The sequence below is a fragment of the Neopsephotus bourkii genome, unplaced genomic scaffold, assembly GCF_033783945.1.
Source record: "Neopsephotus bourkii isolate Nb327-2 ecotype Australia unplaced genomic scaffold, CSIRO-AGI_Nbou_v1 NB_1038, whole genome shotgun sequence".
In the NCBI taxonomy this organism is placed as follows: Eukaryota; Metazoa; Chordata; class Aves; order Psittaciformes; family Psittacidae; genus Neopsephotus; species Neopsephotus bourkii.
This window is the reverse complement of record NW_026901527.1, coordinates 353,037-370,827: the sequence shown is the minus strand read 5'-3', so window position 1 is coordinate 370,827 and position 17,791 is coordinate 353,037. Positions and strand designations below refer to the sequence as shown.

General features: G+C 37.8%; 1 protein-coding gene across 1 annotated transcript in view; it reads left to right on the top strand.

Annotated features, from left to right (window-relative positions):
- The window catches only part of MCTP1 (multiple C2 and transmembrane domain containing 1), a 112,900-nt gene that overhangs the window by 71,852 nt on the left and 23,257 nt on the right, over positions 1-17,791 (top strand). The window contains exon 8 of the mRNA XM_061360986.1: positions 1,243-1,296. Coding sequence (XP_061216970.1) covers positions 1,243-1,296 — 54 coding nt within the window. The remainder of the gene's footprint in view (positions 1-1,242; positions 1,297-17,791) is intronic.

Sequence of the window (17,791 nt, the reverse complement as noted above, 5' to 3'; positions counted from 1 at the left end):
GTTGAGGGTGATCATGAAGTTTTATTTTTAATGTGTTTTCTTAAATGACAAGTACCCTATAACTATTTGTTGCTTCATTACATAACAAATATATATATCTCATTTTAGCTGGATTCAAGTCTGTAAAATAGGCACAAGTATTAATGTTTCATACCAACAAGATTTTCCTTGTCTTGTCCTTTTTATGCATATTTTACAGTACATAATACAAACTTTTTGCATCCATAGTATGAGACTGGGCTAGGCAGATCTTTGCTGACCTTCATTATGGCTGTTCTTGTATCCTAGTAAGTCCTTAAATAATGATAAATAAGTTTAAATAATGATCTAAAGTGTCACATTGTTTCTTGGTTATGAGGAGGTACAATTTCATTTCAATTCCATGAATACAAAATTTTTCCCATAGGGTAGGCTGAAGACTTGATCGCAGTGTTACAAGAGAGGGATTTTTGAGTTTTTTGTTTGAACCTGTCTCTGACGTCAGAAAATTGCTTAATCTCTCTGTAAACTAGATTTAACAGTGGTTCATTTGATGCTTATGGTGCGATTAATAATTATTAATATTTGTAGAATGAATTGCATGTATGTGTGTGTTTGATATTGTTACACTGAATAGGCTTTAAATGGAAAAATACCTAGAGGCAGATACAGCAACTGCAACTAGCAATGAATGTGCGTAAAGTCAGATGCACGGATTGTATAAAATCATGAGCAAGAAACAATGCTAATGCTGATAGAGCTTATGGTATATATCATTGTTATGGACCATAAGGAGATAAGCCAGTATAAATTTATTCCCAGTTGTGTACTCTTCAAAAATCTCTTGTTGACTGCTGTAAATTCTATTTTAAATGTTGCACTTTTCTGTAGGTAGCAGTAATTAAAAGAACGCAAGCATCTGTATGTGCTGCATGTGCACCAATGGAGGTAACAAAGGATTCCTTTAGTTTAAACAATCATATATTGAGGTTTGAATTACCTTTTAAATACTTAAATTGTCAAGCAAGCATTTTGTGCAGGAAGGGTTTTCAGTATATAATTCCCAAAGGTAAGTCGATTAAAGCAGCAACACTTTCCTGAATTTGAATCTCTAGATCAACTGTGTTTTTCCTAGTTGTACGTTTTCCTTTTGTGCATGTATTTCAAATGTTAATAAAGTTTTCATCTACAAAAGGTTCAGAATTGACAGAACAAAACTCTTCCTTTTTAAATCATGACAACTACTACTGTTTCTGTCTGCAGGTAGTGGAGGACATGCTAGAGGACGAGGAAGAAGAGGATGACAGAGATGACAAGGTAATTATCTTTCCTAGCACTTGGGTGACTGCGGAGGGGAAAATTTAGACGTGACACTGTTTTTACAGACAGTTAAAAAAGGAGTTGAAGTGTTTTAGTCCAGAATATCGGACAGAGCTGTTTATCATCCTAACAATGCTACAGTGCATTGCAGGAAAGGACGGAGGACTATAAATCCTGCTTTTCTGAGATCTTTTTTTTCTTGGACCAAAGCTGGACCATTTTTTCTGCCAGGAACAAAAATAATGCAGCCTGTCTGGAACTTGATAGCTCTTATGAAGATAACTGCAGTGACAACTGTTTTTGAAGGACAAAAATTTGTCCTGAGTATTACAAATAGGGCTGCACTTTAGGGGGAAAATGGTGTGGCAATAGCAACTCCATACTGGTTAAAGTGGGATATTGACATGTATAATTTTCAAGGAATGACTTGCCAGAATGGCTGAAATGTCTTGCACACTGTTTGACATTTAAATAATCACAATGCTTATAGACATCAACTTGATTTGAAGTTGGCATTGTGGCCCAGCAAGCCAGAATTCTGATGCAGATCATTCAGCTATTTGAGCAAATGTGGTTCTGTTTGGAGGCGGCTGGTTGGGTTGAGGATTGCAACCACAGTAAATAACAGCTCATTTTCACATCTTATTGAGCCAAGCTATGGGACTGCTTGGATTGCTTGTCCCCCAGGGAGAGGGAAAAGCCAGAGAAAAGAAATTAGAATGACCTTGCATCACTGAAGCAATGTCTGATGCTGGCAGGACAGCTTTCTGGTGAGACGAGTACGGTGAAGAAAGCCCCATTGTTGCTGGTATTTTCATACCAGGAAGGTGATATTTGTGGAAGAAAAGGGAAAAAAAATATAATTTTACAAGAACTCTGAGTTAAAATACAGATGATTTTGACCTTCACAGATGTTACCACACTTCTGTTGTAGTACAGCAATGATTTTTTTTCTTTTTTTTTCAAGAGGAGAAAAGGAGTGTATCTTAATTTATGGCCTTGACCTTTGTTTCTAGTTGAGATGTACAGTTACATACCACTGTAAGAACTCATATGCTGGCAGCAGCTTTTGAAATGTCAGAAAACTCACTGTGATTAGTTAATCCTCTGAATGATTATTTTTCTGTTAGCTAACACCTAAGATCTGAGAGATGATAAAAAAGGGGTATTTTGCTCATTGCATTGCCAGCTCAAATATTTTACAATTGACAGAAAGATATTATGTGTTATTCTTTTATACATCGCTTAAATTGTTAGCTACATCATTTGTGAATCAGCAAACACTGTAGTAAGAAAACCTTCTTTTACAAAACACATATGTGCTGGTTTTTAACATTAAATGATATGAGCATACACTTCTGGCAATAAAATACATGATTTATTGCAAAGGTCAGTCATGTAGCTGTGGAAAGCTTGTATTTTAACTCAACATGCTGGCTTTTCTGATAAACACTGATCTGCCATCCATTTGAGGTCATTTTCTCTCGTTTCTCCCTCCTTTATTATTAGAGCTGGTGCAAAAGTATCATCCCAGTAATGTGTGTATTCCTGGATATTTTAATCACTGTGATTAGTTCACAAAGAGTAGTGTTTGATTGCTTGCAGTTTAAGCCAGCCTATGTACTTACTGCATAGTGGAAAATGCTAAACAAACTCGTTCTAAAGGGAAGATGAGGGAGGGGGTCAGCTCTCTCTTTTCCTCCCAGGTTCCCAGGTGACTAGCAGATGGCGGGTAAAACATACTCAATTAGAAATATCAGTGTGGGTTTCAATGTTGTGATCTAATATTCAGCTTTCTCAAGTTGACACAAAAGTTCAAAAAACATTTTTCTAGATCTAGTTAGCAAGGTTGAATAAAAGTGAGTACTGACATTACCGTGTGCATTCAGTGAGCCCTTTTACTGAATATTTAAGAGCTGTCTTTCTATACAGAAGGTGTTTAGGTTGATTTTTATAAATTCAAAGCTGTCTTCATCATTGCAAACATTTTGAGTTCTCATGATTGAATATTCTCTTTGAATGGAAAAAGAAAATCACAGTTTTTAAAGTAAGCATGTATGGACTACTGTGTACATTCAGTACTCTGCACAGTGGGCATTATTTTGCCCTGGGTGAAACTGTAAAACATCAACATATTGTTAGGACTGAACTGTTTGTTGTTAGAAAATGGTAGGGTGTTTTTTTGTGGTGTATGAGACATACTGTTAATTACTGCTGTCCTTCTTACATCTTTTTGTGAAAGTGGAAGGGTGCAGTTTCCTATTATTTTATTTCATATATGTTTTCTTAAAGCCCTGTCCAAAATGGAGTTTTGTGAGAAAACATATGTATGTTTTGTAGCACCACCTGGTAGTGGCCTCTGGCTTTTCCTATTTCTTTTTTTTTTCATATGGTATAATAGAAAATTCAGGTAAATGGGTCTTCTTATGCGATAAAAGTAAAAAGATTAATAAATGTGCCAAAGCCTCGCTTTAACTGAAACTGAAGCATATGTTGCAAGTATGTAAAATACATCCCAGATGTCTGACCATGGCCAGCGTCTTTGCTTTCCCTGATAATCACAAGGCAGCTATTAGTCCTGTAACCTTTGGATTTAACAGTAAATGGGCTATTACATGGTGCAGAACTGGAGCACCTGTTTTCCATTCAGTAAAGACCCCTTGCAGGCTTTACCTAAGCCTATCCATATGTTTTCACTTAGCAGATTGCTGGGCGATTATGAAAAGTGTCTTTCTTTAGAGCCAGCTTAGATATTAGTCACTTGCTCACAGTGAAAGGGCAACTTTTTGGCTACTTGATGAGGTCCACTTGGGCATGCACTGATGTAAGTTATGGGACGTGTGATGGAGGGACGTTGCTCAACAACCCAAAGTTGCAGAGCTACAGGAGTAATAAACTGGGCATGATGAATGCTCAAGTGTATGCAATTAGTTAAAATAATGCATTTTATTAATATTAGTGGTGTGTAATACTGAGAGGAGTTTGACAAAGTGGATCTGCCTTTACCACATTATTTAGTATCATTTCAATGTTAGGGATTTTAGTGACTTCTTTTTCACCTTCTGCTGTATGTTAAGGTAGACAGGACTATCAATTTAAGGTAGCAGGAAGTTGTTTTGGTTTGGTTTTTTTTTTTAGGTTTCTAACTGGAGAATATTAACTTTCATGTTCAGTTACAATATGACTAATAAATTAAGATGGCAGGCACACTTCTTATGTCAGTTACAAAGTGGTGCTTAGCAGCTGAACACTTTTTTTTTCCTAATTTTATTTCTTTGTCCTACTATGTATTTAGGAACTGTCCATAATTTAATACCTTTTTTTTTTCCAAGAAATGACACTAGATTCTGCATTCCATATGTTCTGTACCGCTTGCAAAACCTATGCCAACGACAGATTTACAGTTTAATCTGATTTCACTCCTGTCTCTTTTTTTTGTTGTTGGTTTCTTTTGGCTCCCTTCCAAACACTAGCTTCACACTATCTTACCAAATAACGGTCACTTAAATTCCATGAAGTCAAGTTATCAACAAGCTATCAAAAGGATTTTCACACAGTTATGTTATAATAATGTAGTGGTCAGTATGCATAATCTACATACATAGGATTTTAATTTGTCTTTTAAGAAGTAATTTACTCATTTAACAAGCTCCAGGTAAGATTTCAGATGATCACAAAGAATCTCAATTCATCATTTTCTGGGAAGCCCTCAGCATGCCACAGAATTGGGCCAGTGAGCAATGCTACTATTGCAGATTTAAGTGGAAGAAAATGCATGGTACAAGCACTATTTTATTTTACCTTTTTATTAACAGTAATAATATTTTATTAATAGAAAATATTCAAATCATTTGCACCCTTCACTCTCTCTATAGGCTTTTGTTCTTTGGAAAATTCTTTGCAGTTCTGAGTCAGTGTTACTACCTTTCAAGATAACTAGAAGATTTTATAATGAACAATAGTTGAGTCAAATTAAATTACATTTTAGAGCTGTTAATAATCCTTCTGAGAAGTATGAACTTTGTTTTCAGACCAAGATATGTTCCTAGCCTGTCTTAGAAGCATGCCCTGCCTTTTGCCAAGATGATGAGGAGGAAGAAAGATAACTCCAATGTAGGCTATATTTTTATATCCTATAACAGAGAAGATTGTAGGCTATTGTAGTGGCAGTTATTTCCTATAAAATAAATGGTAGGAAAACAATAAAGAAATAGAGAGTGGAGTGAGGAGAAAACTCTAGAATGAATAAATCCATAGATTCACCTTTAGCTTGATTCCACCATTAAATCCTACATGAATGTAGCACATAAATACCAACTGTAAATTAAAACTTAGTAGCTTTCCGTGAAAACTGTAACTTCATATGAAACTGCTGTTCCTTAAAAGCTTATCTAGGTTATGTTTACTTATCAAACAAGCCTACAACAGGGCAACCTACAGTACATAGCTGCAGAGGTCAAACTTGTCAGTGCAGTTTGGTTTCAGCTCAGCTTAGTTATTCATATAGAGGTGGTGATAGAAGGCATGTGATTTTTATCAAAATTGTGCATAATAGGAAGAAATGACGGTGTAGACTGCTTCAACTGATACACTGGGTATCAGCTGTGGCTGTTTCTGGTCATTGGATCACCCCAAAGTGACTTTTGCCTGGATGTACCTTGGATCATGTGGAGCCTTTCCACCAGAACTTCCACAAAGAGCAGTTTTCACCCTGATTCATTCTGGGGCATGGGATATGCTTTGTGATCAAAGTGTACATCTTTGAAGACATGTGACTTGGACAGCCTTCTGAGCAGCTTAGTTTTAATGAGATCAGACGTCTTCATCCTGGTGCAGTCCTGAATACTGTCAAAATTAGTGGAGTAAAATGAGTATTACTGACAAGGAGAATCTGAGATTTACGTACGAAGTTTGGCACTCAAGGAAGTGTATGTGTGAGATGATCCCTGGGGGACTTTGGGTCTAAAAACTGTTGAATGAATTACACCCATTCATGTACATCGTTTTTTTTCACCTGTGACTGATATAGTGAGGATAGTGTTTCTCATTTATTAAGTAATCCAAGTATAATTCAATGAATTATTAAATCAAATGAAGAACATGTCTTAATTATGCTAGCTGCTTCAGAATATGACATGATTTTGTCCTACATTTTTCCTCTACCCTGAATATTATTTCTTAATATAACTAAGCAGATTGAAATTCTTTGAGACCAAGTAAAGGTTTGTTTTCACCTAGCTCCTCAAAAAGTAACTTTATAAAATGGGATACAGTAAAAACATCTATATGGTCTTCTCTGTGGCTCAGGGAAGATAATTATGAGTTGCAAAAACAACCAAAAGCTTTTACAGCTGGTTCTCTTTGAAACCTTCCTACATGTTCAGGTTGATTTACTCCTGAGCTCCAAAGGCCTCCAACTCTTATGTGGCTTTAAAAGTGGTAAAAATAGATCATTTTTCGTTATAACAGAATTTTTTAACCTAGTTTCACAATGAATTATATTCCGTTTAAACTGCTCCCATGAGCAACTTGCAATTTGCAGGTGCTCAAGATGACGTTTTATGGGCTTGGAGCAACGTGGTCCAGCAGTTGTCACTGCCCACAGCAAGGGGTTGGAACTGGATGAGCTGTAAGGTCCCTTCCAACCCAAACATTCTAGGATTCTGTGACTGTAAGCAATCCATGTAGTCACTGATAGCTAAGTATTTTTGCTAGTGACCTGAAAATTTCTCCAGGTTTCTCCATAGCTCCCCGTTTTAGCCTTCTAAAGAACAGCACCAAACACCTGTTTTAGAGAGATGCCATTTGAACTTGTTCTTCAGCAACACATAGAGCCCATAATACATTATTCTTCATCTGAGTCCCACAGAAAGCAGAGAGTAATGGGTAAGGCAGAACTTTGGAAGCCTGGTAGAAGAAAAATAATGTTTGAGATGTACTAGCATGAGGGTGAATGCTGCATGGGCCCAGCCTGTGGTGGCAGAAATGTGGCTGCCACAGTGCCTGTGAATGAGAATGAAGGACCAGCAGAGGTGATGATGTGAGAGAAGAAAGTGTCCATCAGTGCAGCTGTCTGTAAAATGAGTGGCATGTCATGTTCTGGGTTTTCAGCTGAGGTTTTACGCTGAGGGTCACAGCACAGCACAACTCAAAAATCTACTTTTTAAGCTAGGTGTGTGCCTTTGAATTCTCTGAAATGTGAGAAAAATTTTAAGCTGAACTGCAAAAATTTGCCATGACATTTTATCAGGCATTGCTGTGCTTTATGGTGGAAAATACAGGAACATGGGAAAACAAACTGCAAGTTCTTACAAACAATATGCATATATTTCATTTGCAGTTTGAAATATCTGTGTGTCAGTAGAAGATGTCATATTCTTTATTTAGTATTGATGTATGGATCAGTGATGAAGTTTCTGCACAGATCATTCAGGCAAAATGTGATCTCAGCAAAATGAAAGAGGCATCCCCATGCTCAGGAATTTAAGTTCAAAGCTTCCCCTAGAGGAGTGTGGTATGGAATTACAATTGATGCTGTGCGGTAGCATCCACAAGGACACACTGCGGTGATAGACAGCAGAGTCCACCACTGCTCAGATTTCATCTTCTGGTAGATGAAGAGGTACTTTTGGCATAAACAAAACCTGTGCGCTAACAGTGCATAGAACTAGCTTCATTCTCTCTCCTTTTCATTTGTAGATATGAATTTTATGCATTTACTGATAACTCCTAGAAAAGCTCCAAAGGTGTGATATTTACCAGGGTGGTTGACTTTTAAATGAATTGTTGTGATTGTCTACTTCAGAAGGCTTTCAATACACTTCCATTCAGAACAGGCAACTGGTTCCACCTATCCCAGCAGGAGGACATACAGCTTGTAACTAGCAGGTATCTGTAAGTGGCTAGAGACTTTTCACCAGGGGTTTTGTTTGTAGGGATCTTCCGCTTCACTGTCCTGGAGTATACATGCCTTTTTGAAGAAAAAAAAACATGCATTAGAATATTGATAGATAGGACAACATCAACTCTGCCAAAAAAACCTTTGTCTAGTCCTCAGTCCTGCACTATTGCTTCCACTTTCTGTTGGAATAGGTGTTAAAGCAGTTGTTTGTTCCTTCATTTTTGTAGCTTCTTGGGTTTGGTGTCTGTTGACATCAGTTGTGCACCACGTACGAAATGTGCTTATTTTTCAGTACTCCAGCCTTCTAGGTGATTCCTTAATCACAGGAACTTTCCATTAAAACACTTGTGTATATTTTAAAGTGTAAGTGCAGGGAAAAATACATTGGGTTTTGATGAGGGACAAGTATATATTTTTGTTGATATTTAGCAAAGACTTGAAAATAACCAGTGAGATGTGTGGCTGCTATGAGAAGGATGAGGCTTTTCTAATTACTGTGGAACTCTTATCTCTGCTTGCACAGTTTATGCAGGTTGGGTAGATCTGGCCAGTGGAAGAGGCATCAGTTTGCCAGCCGTCGGTAGAAACTTGCTAAAGCCAAGCAGTTGATTTGTGAATTCCTACCTCTGTCATTGTACAGCAACCTTTCAATGGGGCTGGAACATCAGCTACTGCTGCCTGGCATGAACTCATAAGAGGTCAAGTGTTGGAGCCAAGTGCTGGCAAAGGAAATGGGTTTTCAGTGTATTTACTGACTATTAACTTGAGGTACATGTCAAGGGTACAAATGCCCACCTACAAGCCTTGTAAGAGCAGCTCTGAGTCAAGGAGTCTGAGGGAGCAAGAGGGGGAACACAGAGAGAGGTGTAGACAAAAGACAAAAACCAATGTAGAGACAAGTTAAGGATCAGGGATGGCTGGATGCTGGCAAGCAGGAGTGTGGGGAAGGATGCTGGGATATACATCAGAAGGCAGAGAGGACCCACACAGTGCTGGGTGGAGGTGTGCTGGGGAGTAGGCATGGACTGATCATCCATGATGCAGGCATGTGCAGAGCTTACCTTAAATCTCACATACTGTAATTTTGGAGCATTCAGCTTCGTCATCTCACTACTTTGGATGTAGTCTTCGGTGTACGGTCAAAAATTAGAATTTATGGCATGTGGAAAAGGAGTAAACAGTTGTTTCAGCATTCTGGCTTAGTATTCATAGAATCATAGAATAGTTAGGGTTGGAAAGGACCTTAAGATCATCAAGTTCCAACCCCCCTGCCATGGGCAGGGACACCTCACTCTAAACCATATTACCCAAGGCCTCGTCCAACCTGGCCTTGAACACTGCCAGGGCTGAAGCATTCACAACCTCCCTGGGCAACCTATTCCAGTGCCTCACCACCCTAACAGGAAAGATTTTCCTCCTTATATCCAATCTAAACTTCCCCTGTTTAAGTTTTAACCCATTACCCCTTGTCCTACCACTAGAGTCCCTAATGAAGAGTCCCTCCCCAGCATCCCTACAGGCCCCCTTCAGATACTGAAAGGCTGCTATGAGGTCTCCACGCAGCCTTCTCTTCTCCAGGCTGAACAGTCCCAACTTTCTCAGCCTATCTTCATATGGGAGGTACTCCAGTCCCCTGATCATTCTCGTGGCCCTCCTCTGGACTTGTTCCAACAGTTCCATGTCCTTTTTATGCTGAGGACACCAGAACTGTATACAATACTCCAAGTGAGGTCTCACAAGAGCAGAATAAAATTAAATGTGACTTAAGGACTTGGGTGGTATCTGTGTTATCTACATGATCAGCAAATTAATGTTTGACTGGTTTGGGAGCCAGTGAGGTAATACGATAGGTTAACACACAGCTGTAGCAGTCTGATAATGCAGTGTTTTTATTGATTGTCTGAGTAACTACGCTGGGTGTTATGTTTGCTTGTCACAGTGCTTAGTGCCTGGGGTAGTTGAGCAAGTTACTGTTCCACTGAGTTGACCCCAAACTCCCAAAGTCTTTCAAACAAACTCCTCAGATTTCATACACTGGCAATTCCTTTCCTTTTCTAATGGGCTGTATTAAAGAAAATGTGTCACCTTTTGCACCATGTAATACTAAATCATATCAGAATTCATGCACAATTATGTCAGTGGAAATCTAATATTACAGGCCTGCTTATCTTGAGATAGCACATGGAAAAATAAACTTGCACAACTGACAACTGACTTGATTCTGCTGGTAAGTTATTTGTATATGGTTGCGCCAAGGAATATATATAGGTTATTTTCATACATCTCAAAAAACTTATAAGACAAATGGCTAATAAATATTATTGTTTCTTTTTCCTTTCTCTTTCTCCTAAATCCTTTCTCTTTTTATCATTTCTTGGCCTGGTGAAGTACTAAAGTAATGAAGTTCAGGATGGGAAAAACAGATTTTTTGTTAGCAAACTTTTTTGTTCTGAAGGCTGAGAAGTTCATAAAACCAAAAAGGACACCACTCATTTATGTAATACCACAGATATCCAACGGCATCTAGGTAACACAGAACTCTGAGAGAAAAACATTCTATTGAAAATGCATTGCTTTCTGTTTAACAGTGTGAAGAAGTCAGAGCATTGTTGCTAATTTGAAGCTTTCTTGCAATCAGAAATAGTAATTTAAGATCTATTGCTCAGCAGATGTGCTTTTTAGTGTTTTGCACAAAAGAATGGTGCAATTCCTCCTACCTTCAGCATATACCTCTGTGGTTTTCTCCTTTAACTTATGGTATTAGCTATAATTTAAAATGAAGTATGGAAAAGCTGTTCACCTTAAATCCACCTGTAATTTAAATTTTAAATGCCAATACAGAAAGAGTATATAGAAATGCTTTGGAATACCATCTCTGCTGCTGAGTAGGAGGTTAATTAGTGGTTGGAATGGGATTTTCTTGTTTTGTTTGTTTTGTTGTGTGTGTTTCTTGATATGGTTGAGGGGGGGGTTTGGGTTTTTTTGTTTGTTTTGGGTTTTTTTTGTTTGGTTGGTTTTGTTTTTTTTATTTTGGAAGGAATTTAAAAATTTGAAGGAATTCGAAATTTTTACATAAATTTGTGTGCACCAAAGCATCTTCCTGTCTATTCTGTGAAGACCCAGGGCTGCCTTCCTTCACACTCGCAAAGAATAAATGCTGCCTGAATATTTTAGATCAATACATAGCATAAAGCAAAGATCCAGAAAGAGTTTACTCAGCTATATTTTATTTACAAGCCCCTGTATTTTGATAGAGGAATGGTTTGTATAGCATTCATTGTGGCTTCTGGACAGTCTATTAAAAATTAAGATTTTATAGTACGTTCTGGAAATGCTTGAAGCTGCATTATGAGAAATTAAATTATATAACATTAGAGGCCAAGAGCCAGTTTGTTACTAAATAGTTTTTCAAACAGTGTTAGGTTGTATATTCCTTTTTCACCCACCTTCTTCAGAATATGATTCATAAGAAGCTGTTTTCTAGCACCGTGATATTAAAAAAAAAAAATCAGGCTGATTTTTGAAGTCTTAACAGGTAAATACAAAAATGTGATTCCCTGACAGTGTTGAAGATTTTTTTCTTTCCCCTGAAATGTTGTCTGTTTGATAATGGACTGAAAATGTTGAGATAACAGCTGCAGGTAGTCATTTTCTTGGTTTGCTTTTGCAGATAAGTGCCCACAGACTACAGAGAGGAACTGCAATGGCCCACTGAAAGTTGCTTTCAAGTGAAACTAAAAGCACTTTTCAAAATAATCTAATCAAGAGTGTAATTAACACTGTGCTCCAGCAAAATTTGCCAAGCAAACACAGGCCACCTTAAGGTGTGAAATGCTGTTTTGGGGGTTGTATTGTTTCAGGAGACTGGTCTCACCCCTGTGCACAGGGAGGCACAATGTTCCTCAAACTGACCAGCTTGGAAAGGAAAACACAACAGTTTGGACCAGGACCATGTTTTCTTCTGATGCCAGATAGACATCAGGGACAGCTCGTCCAAGGGCTGTAGCCCCCAAAAGCCACAAACAAAACCTAGCAGAGACAGAGCAGCACTTCATGCTGTTGAAGCTCCCCCAGAAAAATTTGTTAAGAAACCTCTTTCCTAGTAATTCAGGTATTTGGCATTGTGTCTATTGATCTAATCAAATAACAGCACAACCCCCTCTTGGGAGCCTGCTGAAAGTGTAATATAGGGAAAGTTCAACATGTTTTGTATCTGCAAATTAATGTTTTGATAAGAAGTTCAGGTGTCACCACAGACAGAATCTATTGAGTTTGAAGAAATACTATTTCCTTTTAAAAGCAGGTTAGCATTAAAATACAAGGGAAAGTAGAACATTATGCAAGGTTTGATGAAGTGTGTAGAACAAAGTGAGGTTCTTTCTCCAGATGACCAAATCAGAGTGGTTATAAGGCATAGAAAGTAATTACTGAACCCTGGAGAGTTTTTTGAATCAAATATATTGGGTTTTTAAGTTATTTTTCCTGCAATATACTGTTTATTTTTTATTGTCAGAACAGTAGAAGAAACTTGCTTTGCTGTTTCTTTTTTTCTTTTCTGTGGCTTGGGGATCAAGTTATTGATTACCCACTGATCCCCAAATCCTTTAATTTTTGCTCTGCAATTCACATTTTGATGACAACTAGGACACTGAAATATTTTTTCTTCAAGGTTTGTTCGGGAAAAGAAACAGTTTAAGTATTGTTCTTCCAGGTCATTCACAAGTATTACTTGAGGGACCTCAAGCATGCAGAAATGTTTTACAGAATTTTCTTCTTTATTCTCATTTTAATACTGTGATTCTGTGATTACTGTTTTAATGTGTGATTTCAGATTGTTAAAGATTCAGCAGTCTATCCATGTGTCCAGAGCTAGAGTAGAGAAAGAAAGGTCTTTTCTCCTTCCTTTAAACATTTCTTCTCCTATGCCAAAACCCTGGGGGAGCAAGTCTGTGAATGGTGTTATTTATCACAAGTATTAATAGTTCTAGGAAATTACTGTTCCATAATGAGCAGGACACTGGACTAACTCTGAGCAAATATGGGAAGAGTGAGTCAGGGGAAAAGGTACAGGGGAGGCAGAGAGGAGAAAAGAAAGAATCTGTATGATGTATTTCACTGGGATAGGTGGGGACAATGGATGAAGAACTTGCAAGGACATTGCAGAGCTCTGTATTTGTGGGGCATTTCGAATGTATAAATATAATTTGCATGAATTATGTCTCTTAAGGTGATAAGCACACAGCAACTTGGAATTTGTGGCCAAGTTAATACAGATCAGTACACAAGGGGTTTTGTTTCTTTTCTCCACAAAATGCATTGAAGTTCACAAACCCTAAGTGATCTGTGTTCACAATTCCTTTGGGAGGAAAGGATGGCCAGAAACATCCAGTCCCTGTAGTTTCACAACAGATTGCTTGAAGATCCAAGGTTAAAATAAAAATGTATTAAAAATAGATAAAAAGAATTTGACCAAACTGGACTACAAAGGCAATTAAGACTTGGTTCCCAAAATCAGTATCAGGACTTGGGCATCTAGGATGACCTCAGTACCTCCTGTCAGCTTCCTAGGAAGCTGAAGACAGTTGGAGGAATTTGTTTTCAGAATCTGATTGTGAAAAACAGTCACAAAATACAATATTACCCTTTAAAAGAAACTTAAAAAAAAAATAAAATAGTCAAAAAAAAAGATAAAATAGTCTAAAAAAAAGATAAAATAGTCTACAGTCAGTGCTGTCTTACGTCATGTTCTTATTTATTTTTACTTTTTTCAGTAATTTCATTTACAAGTATGAGATCTGTAATGACTTCCAGAGAGTGTAAAAGGACATATTTCCTCAAAGATGAAACTAAACAGCAGAAATGTTGCTACAATTATTCTCCAGTAGTATCCTGCTTTGCTTTCTCCATCATTTATCTCCAAAATGGTTAGTCAAGGATGGGGAGGACTGCAACACTGTCTCACTACTCAACATGCGTGGTGGTGTTCTTTCCTTTCAGAGATGTCAATACCATCAAGAGACTCTACGATTCTTCTGGGCACTATCAATATCTTTATGCACAATTGTATCCTAGCAGAGCATGTAAGGACAGAAAACAGAAGCATAGCCTGAGCCTTGGCACACATTTATAAACTATGATATACTAGACAGGTTACCTGCTGTTAGGACTTTGCTAAGGTTTTGTGCTTAGAAAACCTTTATTTTCTTCCTTCTTCATCCTTTTTTCCATGTACAATTCTTCGTACTTTTATGCTCTAGGAGAAAATTGGAACTGTTATTAGATACGCTAAATTACCTCCACCATAAACTATGTTTAATTTGCAGCATGTAGTTATTGCTGTTATTTTACAGGTTTATGTCTTATTTAAACCACATTAATGGTGGCTAGGTTTTAAAAATGTTTATTGAAAGTAACTTTTGTAGTAATAGTAAGGAATATTGAATGGGGGTGGATGACATTAAAGCATGTTGCTTCTTAGTAATATTTCAGGTGAATAATTTGGATCCTTCTTTTAATAATATGTATCTTTACCAATTACGATACTTATGATTTGCTCCATAATATTGAGCAAGCTGGAGAGGGGAAAGCTTAGTGCAACTCTATCACTGGAATCAACTAGGGGATTTTCACCACATAAATGGACTATAAAAAAGTTGGAAACAAAAAAAAACTATGTGGAAGGGTGTAATAAATAATAGCCTTTTTGCCATTGAGCAGATCTCAACCCTCTGATGCTGGGACTGCATTTAATGACACAGTGCTATATATAGTGGTGCCCTAGTACTTGGAAAGGATCTTTTAGGGACTCACAGAATACACACAAAAGACACAACATGGTAACAGCTGAGGAGGGCAAATAAATACTGTGCATGAAGTATTAAAAATAACAATGCTTACCAGCTGTTCAGAGGTGGTTTTCTATACTACTTTTCTGAGAAGTGGTTCCAATTTAACTTTGATTTAACTAGCTGCTTTGTTACCTTGCATGCTCAGAAGTAATTGATGAATTACTGAAAGAGGGTAGACTCAGATTAGGTAAAAGGAAGAAGTTCTTCCCTGTGAGGGTGCTGAGGCCCTGGCACAGGGTGCCCAGAGAAGCTGTGGCTGCCCCATCCCTGGCAGTGTTCAAGGCCAGGTTGGATGGGGCTTGGAGTAACTTGGTCTACTGGAAGGTGTCCCTGCCAGTGGCAGGGGGTTGAGCTTTAAGGTCTCTTCCAACCCAAACTAGTCTGTGATTCTATCATAAGTTATTATTTAATGCTTTTTTACTTTTTTCATTCACCTTCTCTGGTGCAGCCAATTGTTTTTCTGCTCCCTGCTTCAATTAAAACTTGTCCTCTGGGGATGTTGACTGGGAACCCCGTGGCTCTGCTTCAACAGGTCTCGCCTCTCCTTCCTAGGGTGAGCAACAAAAAAAGTCTTAACAGTGATGGTCATTAATTGTTACTAGTGTTATCGCTTACTGATGCCAATACTGCAACTAATAAAGAGCTTGAGCCGTCTCCCTGAGGTGGGGAGCAATCTCAAACACAACCCTGGAAGAAGGCTGCCCATTCAGGCTGTGCCATTCTCATTTGCCACTGAATCTTCCTTACTTTCCTTTTACATTATCGGTTGGGATATCTCTCTGTTGCTTCCAGGTACTGGAGGGAAATGATTTGCATGCTACACACTTCAACCCTCCCCCATTTTGAGTGAGCCTTGTTAGTACTATATTAATATTTTCCATTCCATACGTTAACATTTTCAACCACATGGGAATCAAAAGGACTGACGTCAATACAAAAAGAATGAGATTTTGGGGAGGAGATTTTGCAGCTGGGGCAGTGCAGTAGGATGCCATGTGGGAGGTCTATGTTCAGGAGTGCCGTCTTCTCCAAAGCTCAGAAGCCATGTGTGACTGAGGCTCAGTATCTCAGGAGGAGGAAGAAATTCCCACAAAGTTTTGAGGCACTGACTTGGTAGCCGATTTCTGAACTCTGCTATCATAAAAATAAAAAGTAAGCAAACTCAAAAATGCTGTTGTGTTTTTATATGTAAAGCAGAGGTTCTCAGGTGATTTTCAGTTTGAGGTTGGGTTCAAGGTTTTCAGATTTCCTCTTCTCCCCGAGAAACCTAGAGATCTTCTTACATGTTTGTTTTTGTACGTGCTACTGTACAACCATGTAATAAGGTGCTCATAGAGATAGGGGACTGGAGCACCTCCAGTATGAAGATAGGCTGAGAAAGTTGGGACTGTTCAGCCTGAGAAGAGAAGGCTGCGTGGAGACCTCATAGCAGCCGTCCAGTATCTGAAGGGGGCATATAGGGATGCTGGGGAGGGACTCTTCATTAGGGACTGTAGTGATAAGACAAGGGGTAATGGGTTAAAACTTAAACAGGGGAAGTTTAGATTGGATTGGCAGAGTTCAGTAGCAGGAAACATTAAAGTAGCTATCAGGACATAAGTATTGATGTAAGTGACCAGTATTACAACCATAGGCATGCTATGTGTTCTCTTAGCCCCCATGTTCATAACCAGAGAAAACACAGTAAAATTAACTATTTATTCATTTGGGAAGGAAATGGTTAGCCAAAAGTAGAATTTGCAAGTTTTTTTTCTTCTAGAAGAAATCAGTGCTGTAGCTGGAAAACACGTAGCCATGTCTGTTCAGAAACTTTCAAGTTTATTTTCACTATATATATGGCTCGGCTGAAAAGACAGGAGACTTTTTTTTATGTATGTGCATATCTGTGCAATCCTTTTTAGCAAGCAGTGGACTGTAATCCTCAGTACTTTTTCCCTAGGCTACAATCTCAGCAGTTGGTTTCTTGTTCTCCTACTACTGCTCTGACACATTTTAACAAAGATGCAAGTATCTCAAATAATAAACTGGAAAGGTTTCACCTCATTGTGTACGCTTAATTTCATAGTAACTTCTGTTCTCTGTTGTCACTCAAACTCCTGCTTGAATTCCACAAGAGATTTTAATTGTGTTATAATTTTGTCCAAAATGACGGACAGTTGTTCTACCCACTATTTTTATAATTCTGTGAGAAAATGATGGTGTATGTGCTTAATTCTGCTATTAGTTTTATTATGCTCTTCATATTAATGCTGTTTTGGCGAGTTCCACCAGTGAGTTTTGCATTGTGGGGAAAAAATTTCGCTTTTATCGGTTTTACCTCTGCTGCCTTTCAAGTTCATGGAACATTTTTCTGTAATGCCTTATGAGAGTAATTAAGAGTCCCAATTTACTTTCTCTAAACCATTCATTATTTTGAATATCTTGATTATGTTAATTCATCTTCTGTGTAAATTAAAATGTCTTAGTCCTTTCTGTTGCTCATTATCTAATTTTTCCTCTTACAATGTTCATTATTTCAATAGCTCTTGTCTGCATTTTTTCTGGATCTGCTTTTTTATTTTTATTTTTTATCATGAATTTTGTCTCATCAGGTTATATAATGGTCCTAGGTAAAGTTAAACCACTAGTGATAGTAATTAATCTAACTTTGTTTCATTCCTCAGAAATTTGACATCACCTCCTTAAGTAATTTTGTCACCTCTAAGACTGGCATCTCAACCTTCCACCTTATTGATTTAAATTA